This window comes from Heptranchias perlo, unplaced genomic scaffold (genome assembly GCF_035084215.1).
Source record: "Heptranchias perlo isolate sHepPer1 unplaced genomic scaffold, sHepPer1.hap1 HAP1_SCAFFOLD_300, whole genome shotgun sequence".
NCBI lineage: Eukaryota > Metazoa > Chordata > Chondrichthyes > Hexanchiformes > Hexanchidae > Heptranchias > Heptranchias perlo.
In genome coordinates, this window is record NW_027139312.1 from 137,450 (window position 1) to 161,660 (window position 24,211).

At 47.3% G+C, this 24,211-nt stretch overlaps 1 protein-coding gene across 1 annotated transcript in view; it reads left to right on the forward strand.

Annotated features, from left to right (window-relative positions):
• nup155 (nucleoporin 155) overlaps positions 1-24,211 on the forward strand; it is a 239,580-nt gene that overhangs the window by 137,443 nt on the left and 77,926 nt on the right. The window contains exons 19-21 of the mRNA XM_067978489.1: positions 3,809-3,875; positions 11,018-11,133; positions 18,235-18,332. Of these exons, the coding sequence (XP_067834590.1) occupies positions 3,809-3,875; positions 11,018-11,133; positions 18,235-18,332 (281 nt within the window). The remainder of the gene's footprint in view (positions 1-3,808; positions 3,876-11,017; positions 11,134-18,234; positions 18,333-24,211) is intronic.

Sequence of the window (24,211 nt, forward strand, 5' to 3'; positions counted from 1 at the left end):
CTGTTCCTGTACTGTAACACTCTCTGATTCTATACCCTGTTCCTGTACTGTAACACTCCCTGATTCTATACCATGTTTCTGTACTGTAACACTCTCTGATTCTATACCCTGTTTCTGTACTGTAACACTCTCTGATTCTATACCCTGTTTCTGTACTGTAACACTCCCTGATTCTATACCCTGTTTCTGTACTGTAACACTCTCTGATTCTATACCCTGTTTCTGTTCTGTGACACTCTGATTCTATACCCTGTTCCTGTACTGTAACACTCTCTGATTCTATACCCTGTTTCTGTACTGTAACACTCTCTGATTCTATACCCTGTTTCTGTACTGTAACACTCCCTGATTCTATACCCTGTTCCTGTACTGTAACACTCTCTGATTCTATACCCTGTTTCTGTACTGTGACACTCTGATTCTATACCCTGTTTCTGTACTGTAACACTCTCTGATTCTATACCCTGTTTCTGTACTGTAACACTCTCTGATTCTATACCCTGTTTCTGTACTGTAACACTCCCTGATTCTATACCCTGTTCCTGTACTGTGACACTCTCTGATTCTATACCCTGTTCCTGTACTGTAACACTCTCTGATTCTATACCCTGTTCCTGTACTGTAACACTCCCTGATTCTATACCATGTTTCTGTACTGTAACACTCTCTGATTCTATACCCTGTTTCTGTACTGTAACACTCTCTGATTCTATACCCTGTTTCTGTACTGTAACACTCCCTGATTCTATACCCTGTTTCTGTACTGTAACACTCTCTGATTCTATACCCTGTTTCTGTTCTGTGACACTCTGAGTCAACGCTTTTGCAACTTTGGTACAATGTGTATGGGTATAATAGTGTAGAGGCTTATGTTACTGGACTAGTAATCCAGCGAACGCGTGTTCAAATCCCACCTCATTACCATGGGAATTTGAATTCAGTTTCAAAAAATAAAAAGCTGGTTCAGTAAAAATGACCATTTAGCTGTCGGATTGTCCTAAAAATCCATTTGGCTCTCACTGATATCCACCGATGATGGAAGGAAACCTGCCACTTGTACCTGCCTTGCCCATCTGTGACTCCAGTCCCACACCAAGGTGGTTGACTCATAACTGCCCTCTGATGGCCTCTGGAGTGGGACCTGAACCCACGGACCTTGTGACTCAGAGGCATGAGTGCTACCCACTGAGCTGCAGCTGACACCTCACCAAAAAATGAAGGGACAGGTTGGGAGAAATCTTTTGCTGCAGAGGGTTATTAAGACATGGAATCCCTGACCAGAAACAGTGTTGGAAGCAAAATCCAGAAGAGCTTTGAAACGGAATAAATATTTGAAAAATAAAAACTTAGAAGGGTCTGTGAGAAGAGCAGGGGGGTGGGTGGAAGTGGACAGCTTTTTCAAAGAGCTGACACAGGCACTACAGGTGAATGGCCTCCTTCTGTGCTGTAAGGTTGTGTGAATCACTTTTCTGTACTCTATCCTTGTAATAATGGAGTCCAGCATCTGGTTGACAGTGGTGAGTGTTTCATGGTGGTGTTAATTCACCCTGTGATACCTTCTGTTACACTGCGAGCTCCTGTATCCCAAACATTCAGTTGGGAGTGTTCTGACTGCTTTGGTGTTTAAAATGGGTAATCTCGTTTGTAAATGATGTCTCAGGTTAAGAGAATGCTGACACATTGTATGCAGGGTAAATCCCTGCTTCACTGAGGCAGGGAGCGGTGACAAAGTGGTGAATCTAAATAAGGGAAATTACGAAAGTATGAGGTGTGAGTTGGCTATGATAGATTGGTGAACTTTACTAAAAGGGATGACGGTGGATAGGCAATGGTTAATATTTAAAGAACGTGTGCAGGAATTACAACAATTATTCATTCCTGTCTGGTGCAAAAATAAAACAGGAAAGGTGGCTCAACCGTGGCTTACAAAAGAAATTAGGGATAGTATTAGATCCAAAGAGGAGACATATAAAATTACCAGAAAAAGCGGCAAGCCTGAGGATTGGGAGCAGTTCAGAATTCAGCAAAGGAGAACAAAGAGATTGATTAAGAGGGGAAAAATAGAATATGAGAGTAAACTAGCAGGGAACATAAAAACTGACTGTAAAAGCTTCTATAAATATGTCAAGAGAAAAAGATTAGTGAAGGCAAATGTAAGTCCCTTACAGTCAGAAATGGGGGAAATTATAATGGGGAACAAAGAAATGGCAGAACAATTAAACACATACTTTGGTTCTGTCTTCACAAAGGAGGGCACAAATAACCTGCCAGAAACGTTAGGGAACCAAGGGTCTAGTGAGAGGGAGGAACTGAAGGAAACCAGTATTAGTAGAAAAAAATAGTGCTAGGGAAATTAATGGGGCTAAAGGCTGACAAATCCCCAGGGCCTGATAATCTCCATCCCAGAGTACTAAAGGAAGTGGCCCTGGAAATAGTGGATGCATTGGTGATCATCTTCCAAAATTCTATAGACTCGAACAGTTCCTACAGATTGGAGGGTGGCAAATGTAATCCCACTATTTAAAAAAGGAGGGAGAGAAAAAACAGGGAATTACAGACCAGTTAGCCTAACATCAGTAGTGGGGAAAATGCTAGAGTCTATTATAGAAGATGTGATAACAGAACACTTGGAAGGCATTAACGGGATTGGACAAAGTCAGCATGGGTTTATGAAAGGGAAATCATGCTTAACAAATCTACTGGAGTATTTTGAGGATGTAACTAGTAGAATAGATAGGGGAGAACCAGTGGATGTGGTGTATTTGGATTTTCAGAAGGCTTTTGATAAGGTCTCACACGAGGTTAGTGTGCAAAATTAAAGCACATGGGATTGGGGGGAATATACTGGCATGGATTGAGAATTGGTTGACAGACAGGAAACAGAGAGTAGGAATAAATGGGTCTTTTTCCGGGTGGCAGGCAGTGACTAGTGGGGTACCGCAGGGATCAGTGCTTGGGCCCCAGCTATTCACAATATATATCAATGATTTGGATGAGGGAACCAAATGTAACATTTCCAAGTTTGCAGACGACACATTATCTGAATGGTGATAGATTGGGAAAAGGGGAGGTGCAACGAGACCTGGGTGTCCTTGTACACCAGTCGCAGCAAACAGTTAGGAAGGCGAATGGTATGTTGGCCTTCATTGCAAGAGGATTTGAGTACAGGAGCAGGGTTGTCTTACTGCAGTTATACAGGGCCTTGGTGAGACCACATCTGGAGTATTGTGTGCAGTTTTGGTCTCCTTATCTGAGGAAGGATGTCCTTGCCATGGAGGGAGTGCAACGAAGGTTTACTAGACTGATTCCTGGGATGGCAGGACTGACGTATGAGGAGAGGTTGGGTCGACTAGGCCTATATTCACTAGAGTTTAGAAGAATGAGAAGTGATCTCATTGAAACATATAAAATTCTAACCGGACTAGACAGACTAGATGCAGGGAGGATGTTCCCGATGGCTGGGGAGTCCAGAACCAGGGGTCACAGTCTCAGGATACGGGGAATGCCATTTAGAACCGAGATGAAGAGAAATTTCTTCAGTCAGAGGGTGGTGAACCTGTGGAATTCTCTACCACAGAAGGCAGTGGAGGCCAAGTCATTAGATGTATTCAAGAAGGAGATAGATATATTTCTTAATGCTGAAGGGATGAAGGGATATGGGGAAAAAGCAGGAACAGGGTACTGAGTTCGACGATCAGCCATGATCATTTTGAATGGTGGAGCAGGCCTGAAGGGCTGAATGGCCTCCTCTTGCTTCTATTTTCTATGTTTCTATAAAGGTAAAGCAGGAGTATTCTGTGTGTTTCAGGAATATCTGGGACAGCAGTATAGCGATGGAACAAACTATAGACCATTACAGACAGCAGGCAGTGCTGGTGAGTACACACACTGATACAAACCGTACACCATTACAGGCAGTGCTGGTGAGTACACACACTGATACAAACTGTACACCATTACAGGCAGTGCTGGTGAGTACACACACTGATACAAACCATAAACTGTTACAGGCAGTGCTGGTGAGTACAGACACACTGATACAAACCGTACACCATTACAGGCAGTGCTGGTGAGTGCACACACTGATACAAACGGCATCGGACCACGAGGCACCGGACACGACAACGGCAAAACACCAAGCCCAGTCGACCCTGCAAGGTCCTCCTTACTAACATCTGGGGACTTGTGCCAAAATTGGGAGAGCTGTCCCATAGACCAGTCAAGCAACAGCCTGACATAGCCATACTCACAGAATCATACCTTTCAGCCAACGTCCCAGACTCTTCCATCACCATCCCTGGGTATGTCCTGTCCCACCGGCAGGACAGACCCACCAGAGGTGGCGGTACAGTGATATACAGTCAGGAGGGAGTGGCCCTGGGAGTCCTCAACATTGACTCTGGACCCCATGAAATCTCATGGCATCAGGTCAAACATGGGCAAGGAAACCTCCTGCTGATTACCACCTACCGTCCTCCCTCAGCTGATGAATCAGTCCTTCCCCATGTTGAGCACCACTTGGAGGAAGCACTGAGGGTAGCAAGGGCACAAAATGTACTCTGGGTGGGGGACTTCAATGTCCATCACCAAGAGTGGCTCGGTAGCACCACGACTGACCGAGCTGGCCGAGTCCTGAAGGACATAGCTGCTAGACTAGGCCTGCGGCAGGTGGTGAGCGAACCAATACGAGGGAAAAACTTACTTGACCTCGTCCTCACCAATCTACCTGTCGCAAATGCATCTGTCCATGACAGTATTGGTAGGAGTGACCACCGCACAGTCCTCGTGGAGATGAAGTCCCGTCTTCGCACTGAGGACACCATCCAACGTGTTGTGTGGCACTACCACCGTGCTAAATGGGATAGATTCAGAACAGATCTAGCAGCTCAAAACTGGGCATCCATGAGGCGCTGTGGGCCATCAGCAGCAGCAGCAGAATTGTATTCCAGCACAATCTGCAACCTCATGGCCCGGCATATTCCTCACTCTACCATTACCAACAAGCCAGGGGATCAACCCTGGTTCAATGAGGAGTGTAGAAGAGCATGCCAGGAGCAGCACCAGGCGTACCTAAAAATGAGGTGCCAACCTGGTGAAGCTACAACTCAGGACAACATGCATGCTAAACAGAGGAAGCAACATGCTATAGACAGAGCTAAGCGATTCCACAACCAACGGATCAGATCAATGCTCTGCAGTCCTGCCACATCCAGTCGTGAATGGTGGTGGACAATTAAACAACTAACGGGAGGAGGAGGCTCTGTGAACATCCCCATCCTCAATGATGGCGGAGTCCAGCACGTGAGTGCAAAAGACAAGGCTGAAGCGTTTGCAACCATCTTCAGCCAGAAGTGCCGAGTGGATGATCCATCTCAGCCTCCTCCCGATATCCCCACCATCACGGAAGCCAGTCTTCGGCCAATTCGATTCACTCCACGTGATATCAAGAAACGGCTGAGTGCACTGGATACAGCAAAGGCTATGGGCCCCGACAACATCCCAGCTGTAGTGCTGAAGACTTGTGCTCCAGAACTAGCTGCGCCTCTAGCCAAGCTGTTCCAATACAGCTACAACACTGGCATCTACCCGACAATGTGGAAAATTGCCCAGGTATGTCCTGTCCACAAAAAGCAGGACAAATTCAATCCGGCCAATTACTGCCCCATCAGTCTACTCTCAATCATCAGCAAAGTGATGGAAGGTGTCGTCGACAGTGCTATCAAGCGGCACTTACTCACCAATCACCTCCCAAACCCGCGACCTCTACCACCGAGAAGGACAAGGGCAGCAGGCGCATGGGAACAACACCACCTGCACGTTCCCCTCCAAGTCACACACCATCCCGACTTGGAAATATATCGCCGTTCCTTCATTGTCGCTGGGTCAAAACCCTGGAACTCCCTTCCTAACAGCACTGTGGGAGAACCGTCACCACACGGACTGCAGCGGTTCAAGGCGGCTCACCACCACCTTCTCAAGGGTAATTAGGGATGGGCAATAAATGCCGGCCTCGCCAGCGACGCCCACATCCCGTGAACGAATAATAAAAAAAAACGTACACCATTACAGGCGGTGCTGGTGAGTGCACACACTGATACAAACCGTACACCATTACAGGCGGTGCTGGTGAGTACAGACACACTGATACAAACCGTACACCATTACAGGCAGTGCTGGTGAGTACACACACTGATACAATCCGTACACTGTTACAGGCAGTGCTGGTGAGTACACACACTGATACAAACCGTACACCATTACCGGCGGTGCTGGTGAGTGCACACACTGATACAATCCGTACACTGTTACAGGCAGTGCTGGTGAGTACACACACTGATACAATCCGTACACCATTACAGGCGGTGCTGGTGAGTGCACACACTGATACAATCCGTACACCATTACAGGCAGTGCTGGTGAGTACACACACTGATACAAACTGTACACCATTACAGGCAGTGCTGGTGAGTACACACACTGATACAAACCGTACACCATTACAGGCAGTGCTGGTGAGTACACACACTGATACAAACCGTACACTGTTACAGGCAGTGCTGGTGAGTACACACACTGATACAAACCGTACACCATTACAGGCAATGCTGGTGAGTATAGACACACTGATACAAACCGTACACTGTTACAGGCAGTGCTGGTGAGTACACACACTGATACAAACCGTACACCATTACAGGCAGTGCTGGTGAGTACACACACTGATACAAACCGTACACCATTACAGGCAGTGCTGGTGAGTATAGACACACTGATACAAACCGTACACTGTTACAGGCAGTGCTGGTGAGTACACACACTGATACAAACCGTACACCATTACAGGCAGTGCTGGTGAGTATAGACACACTGATACAAACCGTACACTGTTACAGGCAGTGCTGGTGAGTACACACACTGATACAAACCGTACACCATTACAGGCGGTGCTGGTGAATACACACACTGATACAAACCGTACACCATTACCGGCGGTGCTGGTGAGTATAGACACACTGATACAAACCGTACACTGTTACAGGCAGTGCTGGTGAGTACACACACTGATACAAACCGTACACCATTACAGGCAGTGCTGGTGAGTATAGACACACTGATACAAACCGTACACTGTTACAGGCAGTGCTGGTGAGTACACACACTGATACAAACCGTACACCATTACAGGCAGTGCTGGTGAGTACACACACTGATACAAACCGTACACCATTACAGGCAGTGCTGGTGAGTATAGACACACTGATACAAACCGTACACCGTTACAGGCAGTGCTGGTGAGTACACACACTGATACAAACCGTACACCATTACAGGAAGTGCTGGTGAGTATAGACACACTGATACAAACCGTACACTGTTACAGGCAGTGCTGGTGAGTACACACACTGATACAAACCGTACACCATTACAGGCGGTGCTGGTGAATACACACACTGATACAAACCGTACACCATTACCGGCGGTGCTGGTGAGTATAGACACACTGATACAAACCGTACACTGTTACAGGCAGTGCTGGTGAGTACACACACTGATACAAACCGTACACCATTACAGGCGGTGCTGGTGAGTACACACACTGATACAAACCGTACACCATTACCGGCGGTGCTGGTGAGTACAGACACACTGATACAAACCGTACACCATTACAGGCGGTGCTGGTGAGTATAGACACACTGATACAAACCGTACACCATTACAGGCGGTGCTGGTGAGTACACACACTGATACAAACCGTACACCATTACCGGCGGTGCTGGTGAGTATAGACACACTGATACAAACCGTACACTGTTACAGGCAGTGCTGGTGAGTACACACACTGATACAAACCGTACACCATTACAGGCAGTGCTGGTGAGTATAGACACACTGATACAAACCGTACACTGTTACAGGCAGTGCTGGTGAGTACACACACTGATACAAACCGTACACCATTACAGGCGGTGCTGGTGAATACACACACTGATACAAACCGTACACCATTACCGGCGGTGCTGGTGAGTATAGACACACTGATACAAACCGTACACTGTTACAGGCAGTGCTGGTGAGTACACACACTGATACAAACCGTACACCATTACAGGCAGTGCTGGTGAGTATAGACACACTGATACAAACCGTACACTGTTACAGGCAGTGCTGGTGAGTACACACACTGATACAAACCGTACACCATTACAGGCAGTGCTGGTGAGTACACACACTGATACAAACCGTACACCATTACAGGCAGTGCTGGTGAGTATAGACACACTGATACAAACCGTACACCGTTACAGGCAGTGCTGGTGAGTACACACACTGATACAAACCGTACACCATTACAGGAAGTGCTGGTGAGTATAGACACACTGATACAAACCGTACACTGTTACAGGCAGTGCTGGTGAGTACACACACTGATACAAACCGTACACCATTACAGGCGGTGCTGGTGAATACACACACTGATACAAACCGTACACCATTACCGGCGGTGCTGGTGAGTATAGACACACTGATACAAACCGTACACTGTTACAGGCAGTGCTGGTGAGTACACACACTGATACAAACCGTACACCATTACAGGCGGTGCTGGTGAGTACACACACTGATACAAACCGTACACCATTACCGGCGGTGCTGGTGAGTACAGACACACTGATACAAACCGTACACCATTACAGGCGGTGCTGGTGAGTATAGACACACTGATACAAACCGTACACCATTACAGGCGGTGCTGGTGAGTACACACACTGATACAAACCGTACACCATTACCGGCGGTGCTGGTGAGTATAGACACACTGATACAAACCGTACACTGTTACAGGCAGTGCTGGTGAGTACACACACTGATACAAACCGTACACCATTACAGGCAGTGCTGGTGAGTATAGACACACTGATACAAACCGTACACTGTTACAGGCAGTGCTGGTGAGTACACACACTGATACAAACCGTACACCATTACAGGCGGTGCTGGTGAATACACACACTGATACAAACCGTACACCATTACCGGCGGTGCTGGTGAGTATAGACACACTGATACAAACCGTACACTGTTACAGGCAGTGCTGGTGAGTACACACACTGATACAAACCGTACACCATTACAGGCAGTGCTGGTGAGTATAGACACACTGATACAAACCGTACACTGTTACAGGCAGTGCTGGTGAGTACACACACTGATACAAACCGTACACCATTACAGGCAGTGCTGGTGAGTACACACACTGATACAAACCGTACACCATTACAGGCAGTGCTGGTGAGTATAGACACACTGATACAAACCGTACACCGTTACAGGCAGTGCTGGTGAGTACACACACTGATACAAACCGTACACCATTACAGGAAGTGCTGGTGAGTATAGACACACTGATACAAACCGTACACTGTTACAGGCAGTGCTGGTGAGTACACACACTGATACAAACCGTACACCATTACAGGCGGTGCTGGTGAATACACACACTGATACAAACCGTACACCATTACCGGCGGTGCTGGTGAGTATAGACACACTGATACAAACCGTACACGATTCGAAGGGGCAGGTCTGTTTGCTGAAGGGCACTTGGTTTCCAAGACATGCAGAGAGTTTGGGAGGGACTTCATACTTTTGCAGATGTTTATGCTAGTTTGTGAATTTGGTGATGTTTGTGCTAGTTTGTGAATTTGGTGATGTTTATGCTAGTTTGTGGATTTGGTGATGTTTATGCTAGTTTGTGGATTTGGTGATGTTTATGCTAGTTTGTGGATTTGATGAGTTTATGCTAGTTTGTGAACTTGATTATGCTAGTTTGTGGTTTGAAGAGTTTATGCTAGTTTGTGAATTTGGTGATTATGCTAGTTTGTGAACTTGATTATGCTAGTTTGTGAATTTGGTGATTATGCTAGTTTGTGAACTTGATTATGCTAGTTTGTGGATTGAAGAGTTTATGCTAGTTTGTGAATTTGGTGATTATGCTAGTTTGTGAACTTGATTATGCTAGTTTGTGGTTTGAAGAGTTTATGCTAGTTTGTGAATTTGGTGATTATGCTAGTTTGTGAATTTGGTGATTATGCTAGTTTGTGAACTTGATTATGCTAGTTTGTGGTTTGAAGAGTTTATGCTAGTTTGTGAACTTGATTATGCTAGTTTGTGGTTTGAAGAGTTTATGCTAGTTTGTGAATTTGGTGATTATGCTAGTTTGTGAACTTGATTATGCTAGTTTGTGAATTTGGTGATTATGCTAGTTTGTGAACTTGATTATGCTAGTTTGTGGATTGAAGAGTTTATGCTAGTTTGTGAATTTGGTGATTATGCTAGTTTGTGAACTTGATTATGCTAGTTTGTGGTTTGAAGAGTTTATGCTAGTTTGTGAATTTGGTGATTATGCTAGTTTGTGAATTTGGTGATTATGCTAGTTTGTGAACTTGATTATGCTAGTTTGTGGTTTGAAGAGTTTATGCTAGTTTGTGAATTTGGTGATTATGCTAGTTTGTGAACTTGATTATGCTAGTTTGTGAATTTGGTGATTATGCTAGTTTGTGAACTTGATTATGCTAGTTTGTGGTTTGAAGAGTTTATGCTAGTTTGTGAACTTGATTATGCTAGTTTGTGGTTTGAAGAGTTTATGCTAGTTTGTGAATTTGGTGATTATGCTAGTTTGTGAACTTGATTATGCTAGTTTGTGAACTTGATTATGCTAGTTTGTGGTTTGAAGAGTTTATGCTAGTTTGTGAACTTGATGCTAGTTTGTGGTTTGAAGAGTTTATGCTAGTTTGTGAACTTGATGCTAGTTTGTGGTTTGAATAGTTTATGCTAGTTTGTGGTTTGAATAGTTTATGCTAGTTTGTGGATTTGTAGAGTTTATACTAGTTTGTGAACTTGTTTATGCTAGTTTGCGATTTGACGAGTTTATGCTAGCTTGTCGATTTGACGAATTGATGCCAGTTTGTGTATTTGGTGATGTTGATGCTAGTTTGTGGATTGTCTCCTGCAGTTTGAGAGCAGTGTTTCTGCGAAGACCCTGGCGAACATTCTGCTCGAACTCAATGGATTGCGGGAATTCCTCGACAGGAACTCCCAATTTGGATCTGGAACTCTGGGAAATGCGAGGTACGATCAATGAAAAGCAGAGGCCAGGTTAACCCACCCTGCCATCCCCACAGTTAGTGACATGTCCCACACTGTCCAGTTAATGAGACGCGTCCCACAAGGAAGGGCATCCAAAGCTAGAGCTCCCTGGATGACTAATGATAAATTTAAAACAAATGAGAGGCATCCCATGCCTTCCGGTTAGTGAGAGGCAAAAGAACATAAGAAATAGGAGTAGGAGTGGGCCATCCGCCATTCAACAAGATCATGGCTGATCATCTACCTCAACTCCACTTTCCCACCCTATTCCCATTTCTCTTGATTCCCTTAGTGTCCAAATATCCATCGATCTCAGTGTTAAATATACTAAACGACTGAACGTCCACAGCCCTCTGGGTTAGAGAATTCCAAAGAAACCCCTGTCTCCCACACCACACATTTAACCATCTGATCTGTTTGTCCCTATGCCAATTTGTGCATGGCTCAGGTAGTAATCCAGAGATTATTACCTTTTGAGGTTCTGCTTTTTAATTTAGACCCCAGCTCCACAAACTCCCTCAGCAGAACCTCATTCCGAGTTCTGTCTGTGTCCTTCATGGACCACGATAACTGGATCCACCCCTCATTCTCCAAGTTCTTCTCCAGCCACAAGGAGATGTTCTTAACCCTGGCACCGGGCAGGCAACACTGGCTTCAGGACTCCCGATCGTGGCTGCGGAGGACAGTGTCTACCCCCCTGACGATACTATCCCCTCCAACCACCACGTTCCTTTTGAATGGTCTTCTCTACCATGGTGCTGTGGTCAGTTTGCCCATCCTCCCTGCAATCCTTGTTCTCACCCACACAGGTAGAAAGTACTTTGTACCTGTTGGACAAGGTCAAAGGCTGAGGCTCCTCCATCACTGTATCCTGGGTCCCCAAGCCTGCCTGACTCGCAGTCACACCCTCCTATCCCTGACCACTGAACAAATCTAAACTACGACCGAATCTAAGGGGTGTGACTGCCTCCTGGATCGAAGTGTCCAGGTCACTCTCCGCCCTCCCTGATGCATCGCCGTGTCTGCAGCTCAGACTCCAGCTGAACAACTCTGAGCCGAAGATTTTTTTATTCGTTCATGGGATGTGGGCATCACTGGCAAGGCCAGCGTTTATTGCCCATCCCTAATTGCCCTTAAGAAGGTGGTGGTGAGCCGCCTTCTTGAACCGCTGCAGTCTGTGTGGTGAAGGTTCTCCCACAGTGTTGTTGGGAAGGGAGTTTCCAGGATTTTGACCCAGCGACGATGAAGGAACGGCGATATATTTCCAAGTCGGGATGGTGTGTGACTTGGAGGGGAACGTACAGGTGGTGTTCCCATGTGCCTGCTGCTCTTGTCCTTCAAGATGGTAGAGATCGCGGGTTTGGGAGGTGCTGTCGAAGAAGCCTTGGCGAGTTGCTGCAGTGCATCCTGTGGATGGTACACACTGCAACCACAGTGCGCCGGTGGTGAAGGGAGTGAATGTTTAGGGTGGTGGATGGGGTGCCAATCAAGCGGGCTGATTTGTCCTGGATGGTGTCGAGCTTCTTGAGTGTTGTTGGAGCTGTACTCATCCGGGCAAGTGGAGAGTATTCCATCACACTCCTGACTTGTGCCTTGCAGATGGTGGAAAGGCTTTGGGGAGTCAGGAGGTGAGTCACTCGCTGCAGATGTTGTCCAGGTCATGCTGCAATGCGGTCTTGTACTGCTTCATTATCTGAGGGGTTGCGAATGGAACTGAACACTGCAATCATCAGCGAACATCCCCATTTCTGACCTTATGATGGAGGGAAGGTCATTGATGAAGCAGCTGAAGATGGTTGGGCCAAGGACACTGCCCTGAGGAACTCCTGCAGCAATGCCCTGGGGCTGAGATGATTGGCCTCCAACAACCACGAACATCTTCCTTTGTGCTCGGTATGACTCCAGCCACTGTAGAGTTTTCCCCCTGATTCCCATTGACTTCAATTTTACTAGGGCTCCTTGGAGCCCAAGTAAATGCTGCCTTGATGTCAAGGGCAGTCACTCTCACCTCACCTCTGGAATTCAGCTTTTTTGTCCATGTTTGGACCAAGGCTGTAATGAGGTCTGGAGCCGAGTGGTCCTGGCGGAACCCAAACTGAGCATCGGTGAGCAGGTTATTGGTGAGTAAGTGCCGCTTGATAGCACTGTCGACGACACCTTCCATCACTTTGCTGATGATTGAGAGTAGACTGATGGGGCGGTAATTGGCTGGATTGGATTTGTCCTGCTTTTTGTGGACAGGACAGACCTGGGCAATTTTCCACATTGTCGGGTAGATGCCAGTGTTGTCGCTGTACTGGAACAGTTTGGCTAGAGGCGCGGCTAGTTCTGGAGCACAAGTCTTCAGCACTACAGCTGGGATGTTGTCGGGGCCCATAGCCTTTGCTGTATCCAGTGCACTCAGCCATTTCTTGATATCACGTGGAGTGAATCGAATTGGCTGAAGACTGGCTTCCGTGATGGTGGGGATATCGGGAGGAGGCCGAGATGGATCATCCACTCGGCACTTCTGGCTGAAGATGGTTGCAAATGCTTCAGCCTTGTCTTTTGCACTCACGTGCTGGACACCGCCATCATTGAGGATGGGGATGTTTGCAGAGCCTCCTCCTCCCGTTAGTTGTTTAATTATCCACCACCATTCACGACTGGATGTGGCAGGACTGCGGAGCTTTGATCTGATCCGTTGGTTGTGGAATCGCTTAGCTTTGTCCATAGCATGTGGCTTCCGCTGTTTAGCATGCATGTAGTCCTGAGTTGTAGCTTCACCAGGTTGGCACCTCATTTTTAGGTACGTCTGGTGCTGCTCCTGGCATGCTCTTCTACACTCATTGAACCAGGGTTGATCCCCTGGCTTGTTGGTAATGGTAGAGTGAGGAATATGCCGGGCCATGAGGTTACAGATTGTGCTGGAATACAATTCTGCTGCTGCTGATGGCCCACAGCACCTCGTGGATGCCCAGTTTTGAGCTGCTAGATCTGTTCTGAATCTATCCCATTTAGCACGGTGGTTGTGCCACACAACACGTTGGATGGTGTCCGCAGTGCGAAGACGGGATTTCATCTCCATGAGGACTGTGCGGTGGTCACTCCTACCAATACTGTCATGGACAGATGCATCTGCGACAGGTAGATTGGTGAGGACAAGTTGGTTTTTCCCTCTTATTGGTTCGCTCACCACCTGCCGCAGGCCCAGTCTAGCAGCTATGTCCTTCAGGACTCAGCCAGCTCGGTCAGTAGTGGTGCTACCGAGCCACTCTTGGTGACGGACATTAAAGTCCCCCACCCAGAGTACATTCTGTGCCCTTGCTACCCTCAGTGCTTCCTCCAAGTGATGCTCAACATGGAGGAGGACTGATTCATCAGCTGAGGGAGGACGGTATGTGGTAATCAGCAGGAGGTTTCCTTGCCCATGTTTGACCTGATGCCGAGATTTCATGGGGTCCAGAGTCAATGTTGAGGACTCCCAGGGCCACTCCCTCCTGACTGTATATCACTGTACTGCCACCTCTGGTGGGTCTGTCCTGCCGGTGGGACAGGACGTACCCAGGGATGGTGATGGAAGAGTCTGGGATGTTGGCTGAAAGATATGATTCTGTGAGTATGGCTATGTCAGGCTGTTGCTTGACTAGTCTGTGGGACAGCTCTCCCAATTTTGGCACAAATCCCCAGATGTTAGTGAGGAAGACTTTGCAGGGTCGACTGGGCTTGGTTTGCCGTTGTCGTGTCCGGTGCCGAGTGGTCCGATGCCGGGTGATCCGTCTGGTTTTATTCTTTTTGTGACTTTTTGTCGCGAGGTTTTACAAACGCCATTTCAGAGGGCGATTAAGAATCAACCACATTGCTGTGGGTCTGGAGTCACTTGTAGGCCAGACTGGGTAAGGACGGCAGGTTTCCTTCCCGAAAGGACATTAGTGAACCAGATGGGTTTTTGCGACAATCCGGTATTTTCATGGCCATCATTACTGACACTTTTTTTTAATTCCAGAATTTTATTTAATTTAATTTCACCAGCTGCCGCAAAGATTGGTGGCATTGTAAGCAGTGTAGATGAAAACATAAAATTACAAAGCGATATTGATAGATTAGGTGAATGGGCAAAACTGTGGCAAATGGAATTCAATGCAGACAAATGTGAGGTCATCCACTTTGGATCAAAAAAGGATAGAACATGGTACTTTCTAAATGGTAAAAAGTTAAAAACAGTGGATGTCCAAAGGGACTTAGGGGTTCAGGTACATCGATCATTGAAGTGTCATGAACAGGTGCAGAAAATAATCAAGGCTAATGGAATGCTGGCCTTTATATCTGGAGGACTAGAGTACAAGGGGGCAGAAGTTATGCTGCAGCTGTACAAAACCCTGGTTAGACCGCACCTGGAGTACTGTGAGCAGTTCTGGGCACCGCACCTTCGGAAGGACATATTGGCCTTGGAGGGAGTGCAGCGCAGGTTTACTAGAATGATACCCGGACTTCAAGGGTTAAGTTACGAGGAGAGATTACACAAATTGGGGTTGTATTCTCTCGAGTTTCGAAGGTTAAGGGGTGATCTGATCGAAGTTTATAAGATATTAAGGGGAACAGATAGGGTGGATAGAGAGAAACTATTTCCGCTGGTTGGGGATTCTTGGAGTAGGGGGCACAGTCTAAAAATTAGAGCCAGACCTTTCAGGAGTGAGATTAGAAAACATTTCTACACACAAAGGGTGGTAGAAGTTTGGAACTCTCTTCCGCAAACGGCAATTGATACTAGCTCAATTGCTAAATTTAAATGTGAGATAGATAGCTTTTTGGCAACCAAAGATATTAAGGGATATGGGCCAAAGGCAGGTATATGGAGTTAGATCACAGATCAGCCATGATCTTATCAAATGGCGGAGCAGGCACGAGGGGCTGAATGGCCTACTCCTGTTCCAATGTTCTACTCACGACTCTGGATTTTTTGTCCAGGCCTCTGGATTACTAGTCCAGTAACATTACCACTATGCTACCGTACCCGTACCTCGGGTTGCAGACACTTATTGCAGATGTGGTTAAGAACATAAGAAATAGGAGCAGGAGTAGGCCAATCGGCCCCTCGAGCCTGCTCCGCCATTCAATAAGATCATGGCTGATCTGATCCTAACCTCAAATCTAAATTCATGTCCAATTTCCTGCCCGCTCCCCGTAACCCCTAATTCCCTTTACTTCTAGGAAACTGTCTATTTCGGTTTTAAATTTATTTAATGATGTAGCTTCCACAGCTTCCTGGGGCAGCAAATTCCACAGACCTACCACCCTCTGAGTGAAGAAGTTTCTCCTCATCTCAGTTTTGAAAGAGCAGCCCCTTATTCTAAGATTATGCCCCCTAGTTCTAGTTTCACCCATCCTTGGGAACATCCTTATATAACTGCAGCAATACCTCCCTGTTTTTATATTCGATCCCCCGAGCAATAAAAGCCGACATTCCGTTGGTCTTCTTGATCACCTGCTGCACCTGCATACCAACTTTTTGATTTTCTTGCACTAGGACCCCCAGATCCCTTTGTACTGCAGTACTTTCCAGTCTCTCGCCATTAAGATAATAACTTGCTCTCTGATTTTCCAATATGTGAGGTTATGCACTCGGGATCGCGCTGGTCTCCACCAACTCCCAAATGCTGCAGTTACGACACCACCTGACCTGCCATTTCTTTCCAACCTTGTTTTACATATTTAATTAATTGAAGTTTTTGTGTGATGAATTCAATAGGTTTGTATTGTTTTTCCAACTAATTCATTTATCTGGTTTTAAGTTATTAATTTAATAAAGTATTAGCAAGTTATAGGTCCCTGGTCTAAACCACTCCCCTAGCTTAGAGGGCAAAAAAATGTACCACTCACCAACCTGCTGTCATCTGATGTCATTCTTTCAAACTTCTCACTGTTTGTGTTGGTCTCAACTTTATATCCCCGCCCTGCTCTCGGTCACTGGTCCCTCTCCTTTGTATCCCCGCCCTGCTCTCGGTCACTGGTCCCTCTCCTTTATATCCCCGCCCTGCTCTCGGTCACTGGTCCCTCTCCTTTATATCCCCGCCCTGCTCTCGGTCACTCCTCCCTCTCCTTTATATCCCCGCCCTGCTCTCGGTCACTGCTCCCTCTCCTTTATATCCCCGCCCTGCTCTCGGTCACTCCTCCCTCTCCTTTATATCCCCGCCCTGCTCTCGGTCACTCCTCCCTCTCCTTTATATCCCCGCCCTGCTCTCGGTCACTCCTCCCTCTCCTTTATATCCCCGCCCTGCCCTCGGTCACTGGTCCCTCTCCTTTATATCCCCGCCCTGCCCTCGGTCACTGGTCCCTCTCCTTTATATCCCCGCCCTGCCCTCGGTCACTGGTCCCTCTCCTTTATATCCCCGCCCTGCTCTCGGTCACTGGTCCCTCTCCTTTATATCCCCGCCCTGCTCTCGGTCACTGCTCCCTCTCCTTTATATCCCCGCCCTGCTCTCGGTCACTCCTCCCTCTCCTTTATATCCCCGCACTGCTCTCGGTCACTCCTCCCTCTCCTTTATATCCCCGCCCTGCTCTCGGTCACTGGTCCCTCTCCTTTATATCCCCGCCCTGCTCTCGGTCACTGGTCCCCCTCCTTTATATCCCCGCCCTGCTCTCGGTCACTGGTCCCCCTCCTTTATATCCCCGCCCTGCCCTCGGTCACTGGTTCCTCTCCTTTATATCCCCGCCCTGCTCTCGGTCACTGGTCCCTCCTTTATATCCCCGCCCTGCTCTCGGTCACTGGTCCCTCCTTTATATCCCCGCCCTGCCCTCGGTCACTGGTCCCTCTCCTTTATATCCCCGCCCTGCTCTCGGTCACTGGTCCCTCCTTTATATCCCCGCCCTGCTCTCGGTCACTGGTCCCTCTCCTTTATATCCCCGCCCTGCTCTCGGTCACTCCTCCCTCTCCTTTATATCCCCGCCCTGCTCTCACCAAATTCCCTGTTGAATGTCCACACTCTATTGGCAGCTCCCTGCTTTCGAGGTTCACTGTTTGTCTTTCCCAACCTCTGTGCTCAAGTCCCACACTGGTCAGTCAGTGAGATGTTTTCTGTCCTGGGTAATTACCTCCTTTTCCAGTTTTAGTGCTTCCAATGTTCCCCAGAGGCTGCTGAGCTTCATGCGCCCTGATGGAGGCTCACAGCAAGTACAGCAGGAGCTACAAAGGAAATACCACAGTGAGTAGTTCATAAATTCACCTGAACTGTTTCAGTAACAATCATAGCTCAGCAACACCTGCAAAGGTCACCTAAGAAACAGCATCAAAACTTTGGCGCTTCCCTATGGGTTCGGGGAACATGCTGCACTAAGTAAGGTATTGAGCTGATTATTTTATTATTCATTCTCGGTATGTGGGCATCGCTGGTGAGGCCGGCATTTATTGCCCCATGCTAGTTGCCCTGAGAAGGTGGTGGTGAACCTTCTCATTAAACTGCTGTAGTGGATTGGTATAACTGAGGGGCTACTTCAGAGGGGACTTGAGAGTCAACCACGCTGATGTGGGACTGGAGTCACATCTCGGCCGAGACTGGGTAAGGACGGCAGGTTTTCTTCCCGAAAGTACATTCGTAAACCCGTTAGGTTTTTCCGACTATCCGACAACTTTACGGCCACTGACACCAGCTTTTGTTACTCGAATGTTTGAACTGAATTCAAATTCTCAGTCCTGTTTACTAGTTGGTGCAGGTTGATCCCCGTATGTGCTGAGTTAGACCTGTGGAACAGGGGGACACCATTGCCCCATTATTTCGGTCCTGCTTCTTGCTAGAGCAATCCCAAACTAATCCCACTGCCCACTCTCTCCCCATAGTCCTGTATCAATCCCAAACTAATCCCACTGCCCACTCTCTCCCCATAGTCCTGTATCAATCCCAAACTAATCCCACTGCCCACTCTCTCCCCATAGTCCTGTATCAATCCCAAACTAATCCCACTGCCCACTCTCTCCCCATAGTCCTGTATCAATCCCAAACTAATCCCACTGCCCACTCTCTCCCCATAGTCCTGTATCAATCCCAAACTAATCCCACTGCCCCACTCTCTCCCCATAGTCCTGTATCAATCCTAAACTAATCCCACTGCCCCACTCTCTCCCCATAGTCCTGTATTAATCCCACTGCCCCACTCTCTCCCCATAGTCCTGTATCAATCCCAAACTAATCCCACTGCCCCACTCTCTCCCCATAGTCCTGTATCAATCCCCAAACTAATCCCACTGCCCCACTCTCTCCCCATAGCCCTGTATCAATCCCAAACTAATCCCACTGCCCCACTCTCTCCCCATAGTCCTGTATTAATCCCACTGCCCCACTCTCTCCCCATAGTCCTGTATCAATCCCAAACTAATCCCACTGCCCCACTCTCTCCCCATAGTCCTGTATCAATCCTAAACTAATCCCACTGCCCCACTCTCTCCCCATAGCCCTGTATCAATCCCAAACTAATCCCACTGCCCCACTCTCTCCCCATAGTCCTGTATTAATCCCACTGCCCCACTCTCTCCCCATAGTCCTGTATCAATCCCAAACTAATCCCACTGCCCCACTCTCTCCCCATAGTCCTGTATCAATCCCCAAACTAATCCCACTGCCCACTCTCTCCCCATAGTCCTGTATCAATCCCAAACTAATCCCACTGCCCCACTCTCTCCCCATAGTCCTGTATCAATCCCCAAACTAATCCCACTGCCCACTCTCTCCCCATAGTCCTGTATCAATCCCCAAACTAATCCCACTGCCCACTCTCTCCCCATAGTGCTGTATCAATCCCAAACTAATCCCACTGCCCCACTCTCTCCCCATAGTCCTGTATCAATCCTAAACTAATCCCACTGCCCACTCTCTCCCCATAGTCCTGTATCAATCCCAAACTAATCCCACTGCCCCACACTCTCCCCATAGTCCTGTATTAATCCCACTGCCCACTCTCTCCCCATAGTCCTGTATCAATCCCAAACTAATCCCACTGCCCCACACTCTCCCCATAGTCCTGTATTAATCCCACTGCCCCACTCTCTCCCCATAGTCCTGTATCAATCCCCAAACTAATCCCACTGCCCCACACTCTCCCCATAGTCCTGTATTAATCCCACTGCCCCACTCTCTCAACATAGTCCTGTATCAATCCCAAACTAATCCCACCGCCCCACTCTCTCAACATAGTCCTGTATCAATCCCAAACTAATCCCACTGCCCCACTCTCTCCCTATAGCCCTGTATCAATCCCAAACTAATCCCACTGCCCCACTCTCTCCCTATAGCCCTGTATCAATCCCAAACTAATCCCACTGCCCCACTCTCTCCCCATAGCCCTGTATCAATCCCAAACTAATCCCACTGCCCTGCTCTCCCCATAGCCCTGGATCAATCCCAAACTAATCCCACTGCCCTGCTCTCCCCATAGCCCTGTATCAATCCCAAACTAATCCCACTGCCCTGCTCTCCCCATAGCCCTGTATCAATCCCAAACTAATCCCACTGCCCGCGCTCTCCCCATAGCCCTGTATCAATCCCAAACTAATCCCACTGCCCCACTCTCTCCTCATAGCCCTGTATCAATTGCAAATTAATCCCACTGCCCTGCTCTCTCCCTATAGCCCTGTATCAAAACCAATCCCACTGCTCCATTCTGTTCCCATAGTCCTGTATCAATCCCAAACTAATTCCATTCTTTGCTCTCTCTCCATAGCCCAGTATAAATCGTAAACTAATCCCACTCCCCGCTCTCTCCCCATTGCCCAGTATCACAGGTGTAAAGGGCGTGGTACATGGGATTTGGGAGGATATGGAGCACAGGTGTGGAATATATACTTGGAGTACTGTGCACAGTTCTGGTCTTCATATTATAGAAATGATAGAGGCACCGGAGAAGGTGCAAAAAAGATTGACAAGGATGATAACAGAACTGAGAGGTTTTACTTACCAGGAAAGGTTGAACAGGCTGGGGCTCTTTTCTTGAGAAAAGAGAAGGCTGAGGGGTGACCTGATCGAGGTCTTTAAGATAATTTCTTCACTCAGAGGGTGGTGAACCTGTGGAATTCTCTACCACAGAAGGCTGTGGAGGCCAAGTCACTGAATATATTTAAGAAGGAGCTGGATAGATTTCTAGACACAAAAGGCATCAAGGGGTATGGGGAGAGAGCAGGAATATGGTATTGAGATAGAGGATCAGCCATGATCATATTGAATGGCGGAGCAGGCTCGAAGGGCCGAATGGCTCACTCCTGCTCCTATTTTCTATATTTCTAATAGGGTTTGATAGGGCAGACGTAGAGGAAAGTGGGGAGTCCAAAACGAGAGATCATAAATATAAAATAGTCGCTAATAAATCCAATAGAGAATTCAGGAGAAACTTTTTAACCAAAGAGTGCTAAGAATGGTGGCCTCCTGTGCCGTAAATTTTTCTGTGTTTCTAATGTGGAAGAACACAAGAAATAGGAACGTAGAAGTCGGCCATTCGGCCCCTCGAGCCTGCTCCGCCATTCAATCAGATCATGGCTGATCTTCGGCCTCAACTCCACTTTCCCGCCCGATCCCCATATCTCTGGATTCCGCATGACCCCAAAAATCTATCCATTTCAGCCTTGAATATATTCAATGACTGAGCATCCACACCCCTCTGGGGTAGAGAATTCCAAAGATTCACAACCCTCTGAGTGAAGAAATTCCTCCTCATCTCAGTCCTAAATGTCCAACCTCTTATCCTGTAACCATGCCTCCGAGTTCTAGACTCTCCAGCCAGGGGAAACAACCTCTCAGCATCTACCCTGTCAAGCCCCCTCAGAATCTTATATGTTTCAATGAGATCACCTCTCATTCTTCTAAACTCCAGAGAGTATTGGCCCATTCTACTCAACCTCTCCTCATAGGACAACCCTCTCATCCCAGGAATTAATCTAGTGAACCTTCGTTGCACTCCTTCTAAGGCAAGTATATCCTTCCTTAGGTAAGGAGACCAAAACTGTACACAGTACTCCAGGTGAGGTCTCATTAAAGCCCTGTACAATTGTAGTAAGACTTCATCTGGGCAGGACTGGAACCAATGTCCCAGGGGGAGTGTTTGCCAGTGCTGTTGGGGAGGGTTTAAACTAATGTGGCAGGGGGATGGGAACCGATGCAGGAAGTCAGTGGGAAGTAAAGTGGTGACAGAAACAAAAGGCAGTAAGGGAGAGTGTACAGAACATGACCAGACAGATGGTCTGAGAAAGCAGGGCAAAGACCAAGGGAAGTCTAGATTAAACTGCATTTATTTCAATGCAAGAAGTCTGATGGGCAAGGCAGATGAACTCAGGGCATGGATGGGTACATGGGACTGGGATGTTATAGCTATTACTGAAACATGGCTAAGGGAGGGGCAGGACTGGCAGCTCAATGTTCCAGGGTACAGATGCTATAGGAAAGATAGAGCAGGAGGTAAGAGAGGAGGGGGAGTTGCGTTCTTGATTAGGGAGAACATCACGGCAGTAGTGAGAGGGGATATATCCGAGGGTTCGCCCACTGAGTCCATATGGGTAGAACTGAAAAATAAGAAGGGAGAGATCACTTTGATAGGATTGTACTACAGACCCCCAAATAGTCAACGGGAAATTGAGGAGCAAATATGTAAGGAGATTACAGACAGCTGCAAGAAAAATAGGGTGGTAATAGTAGGGGACTTTAACTTTCCCAACATTGACTGGGACAGCCATAGCATTAGGGGCTTGGATGGAGAGAAATTTGTTGAGTGTATTCAGGAGGAATTTCTCATTCAGTATGTGGATGGCCCGACTAGAGAGGGGGCAAAACTTGACCTCCTCTTGGGAAATAAGGAAGGGCAGGTGACAGAAGTGTTAGTGAGGGATCACTTTGGGACCAGTGATCATAATTCCATTAGTTTTAAGATAGCTATGGAGAAGGATAGGTCTGGCCCAAAAGTTAAAATTCTAAATTGGGGAAAGGCCAATTTTGATGGTATTAGACAGGAACTTTCAGAAGTTGATTGGGAGAGTCTGTTGGCAGACAAAGGGACGTCTGGTAAGTGGGAGGCTTTCAAAAGTGTGTTAACCAGGGTTCAGTGTAAGCACATTCCTTATAAAGTGAAGGGCAAGGCTGGTAGAAGTAGGGAACCTTGGATGACTCGGGAGATTGAGGCACTAGTCAAAAATAAGAAGGAGGCATATGACATGCATAGGCAGCTGGGATCAAGTGGATCCCTTGAAGAGTATAGAGATTGCCGGAGTAGAGTTAAGAGAGAAATCAGGAGGGCAAAAAGGGGATATGAGATTGCTTTGGCAGATCAGGCAACGGTGAATCCAAAGAGCTTCTACAAATACATGAAGGGCAAAAGGGTAACTAGGGAGAGAGTAGGGCCTCTTAAGGATCAACAAGGTCATCTAAGTGCGGAACCACAAGAGATGGGTGAGATCCTGAATGAATATTTCACATCGGTATTTACGGTTGAGAAAGGCATGGATGTTAGGGAACTTGGGGAAATAAATAGTGATGTCTTGAGGAGTGTACATATTACAGAGAGGGAGGTGCTGGAAGTCTTAACGCGCATCAAGGTAGATAAATCTCCGGGACCTGATGAAATGTATCCCAGGACGTTATGGGAGGTTAGGGAGGAAATTGTGGGTCCCCGAGCAGAGATATTTGAATCATCCACCGCTACAGGTGAGGTGCCTGAAGATTGGAGGGTAGCAAATGTTGTGCCTTTGTTTAAGAAGGGCGGCAGGGAAAAGCCTGGGAACTACAGACCAGTGAGCCTGACATCTGTAGTGGGTAAGTTGTTAGAGGGTATTCTGAGGGACAGGATCTACAGGCATTTGGAGAGGCAGGGACTAATTAGGAACAGTCAGCATGGTTTTGTGAGAGGAAAATCATGTCTCACGAATTTGATTGAGTTTTTTGAAGGGGTAACCAAGAAGATAGATGAGGGCTGTGCAGTAGACGTGGTCTACATGGACTTCAGCAAAGCATTTGACAAGGTACCGCATGGTAGGTTGTTACATAAGGTTAAATCTCATGGGATCCAAGGTGAGGTAGCCAATTGGATACAAAATTGGCTTGACGACAGAAGA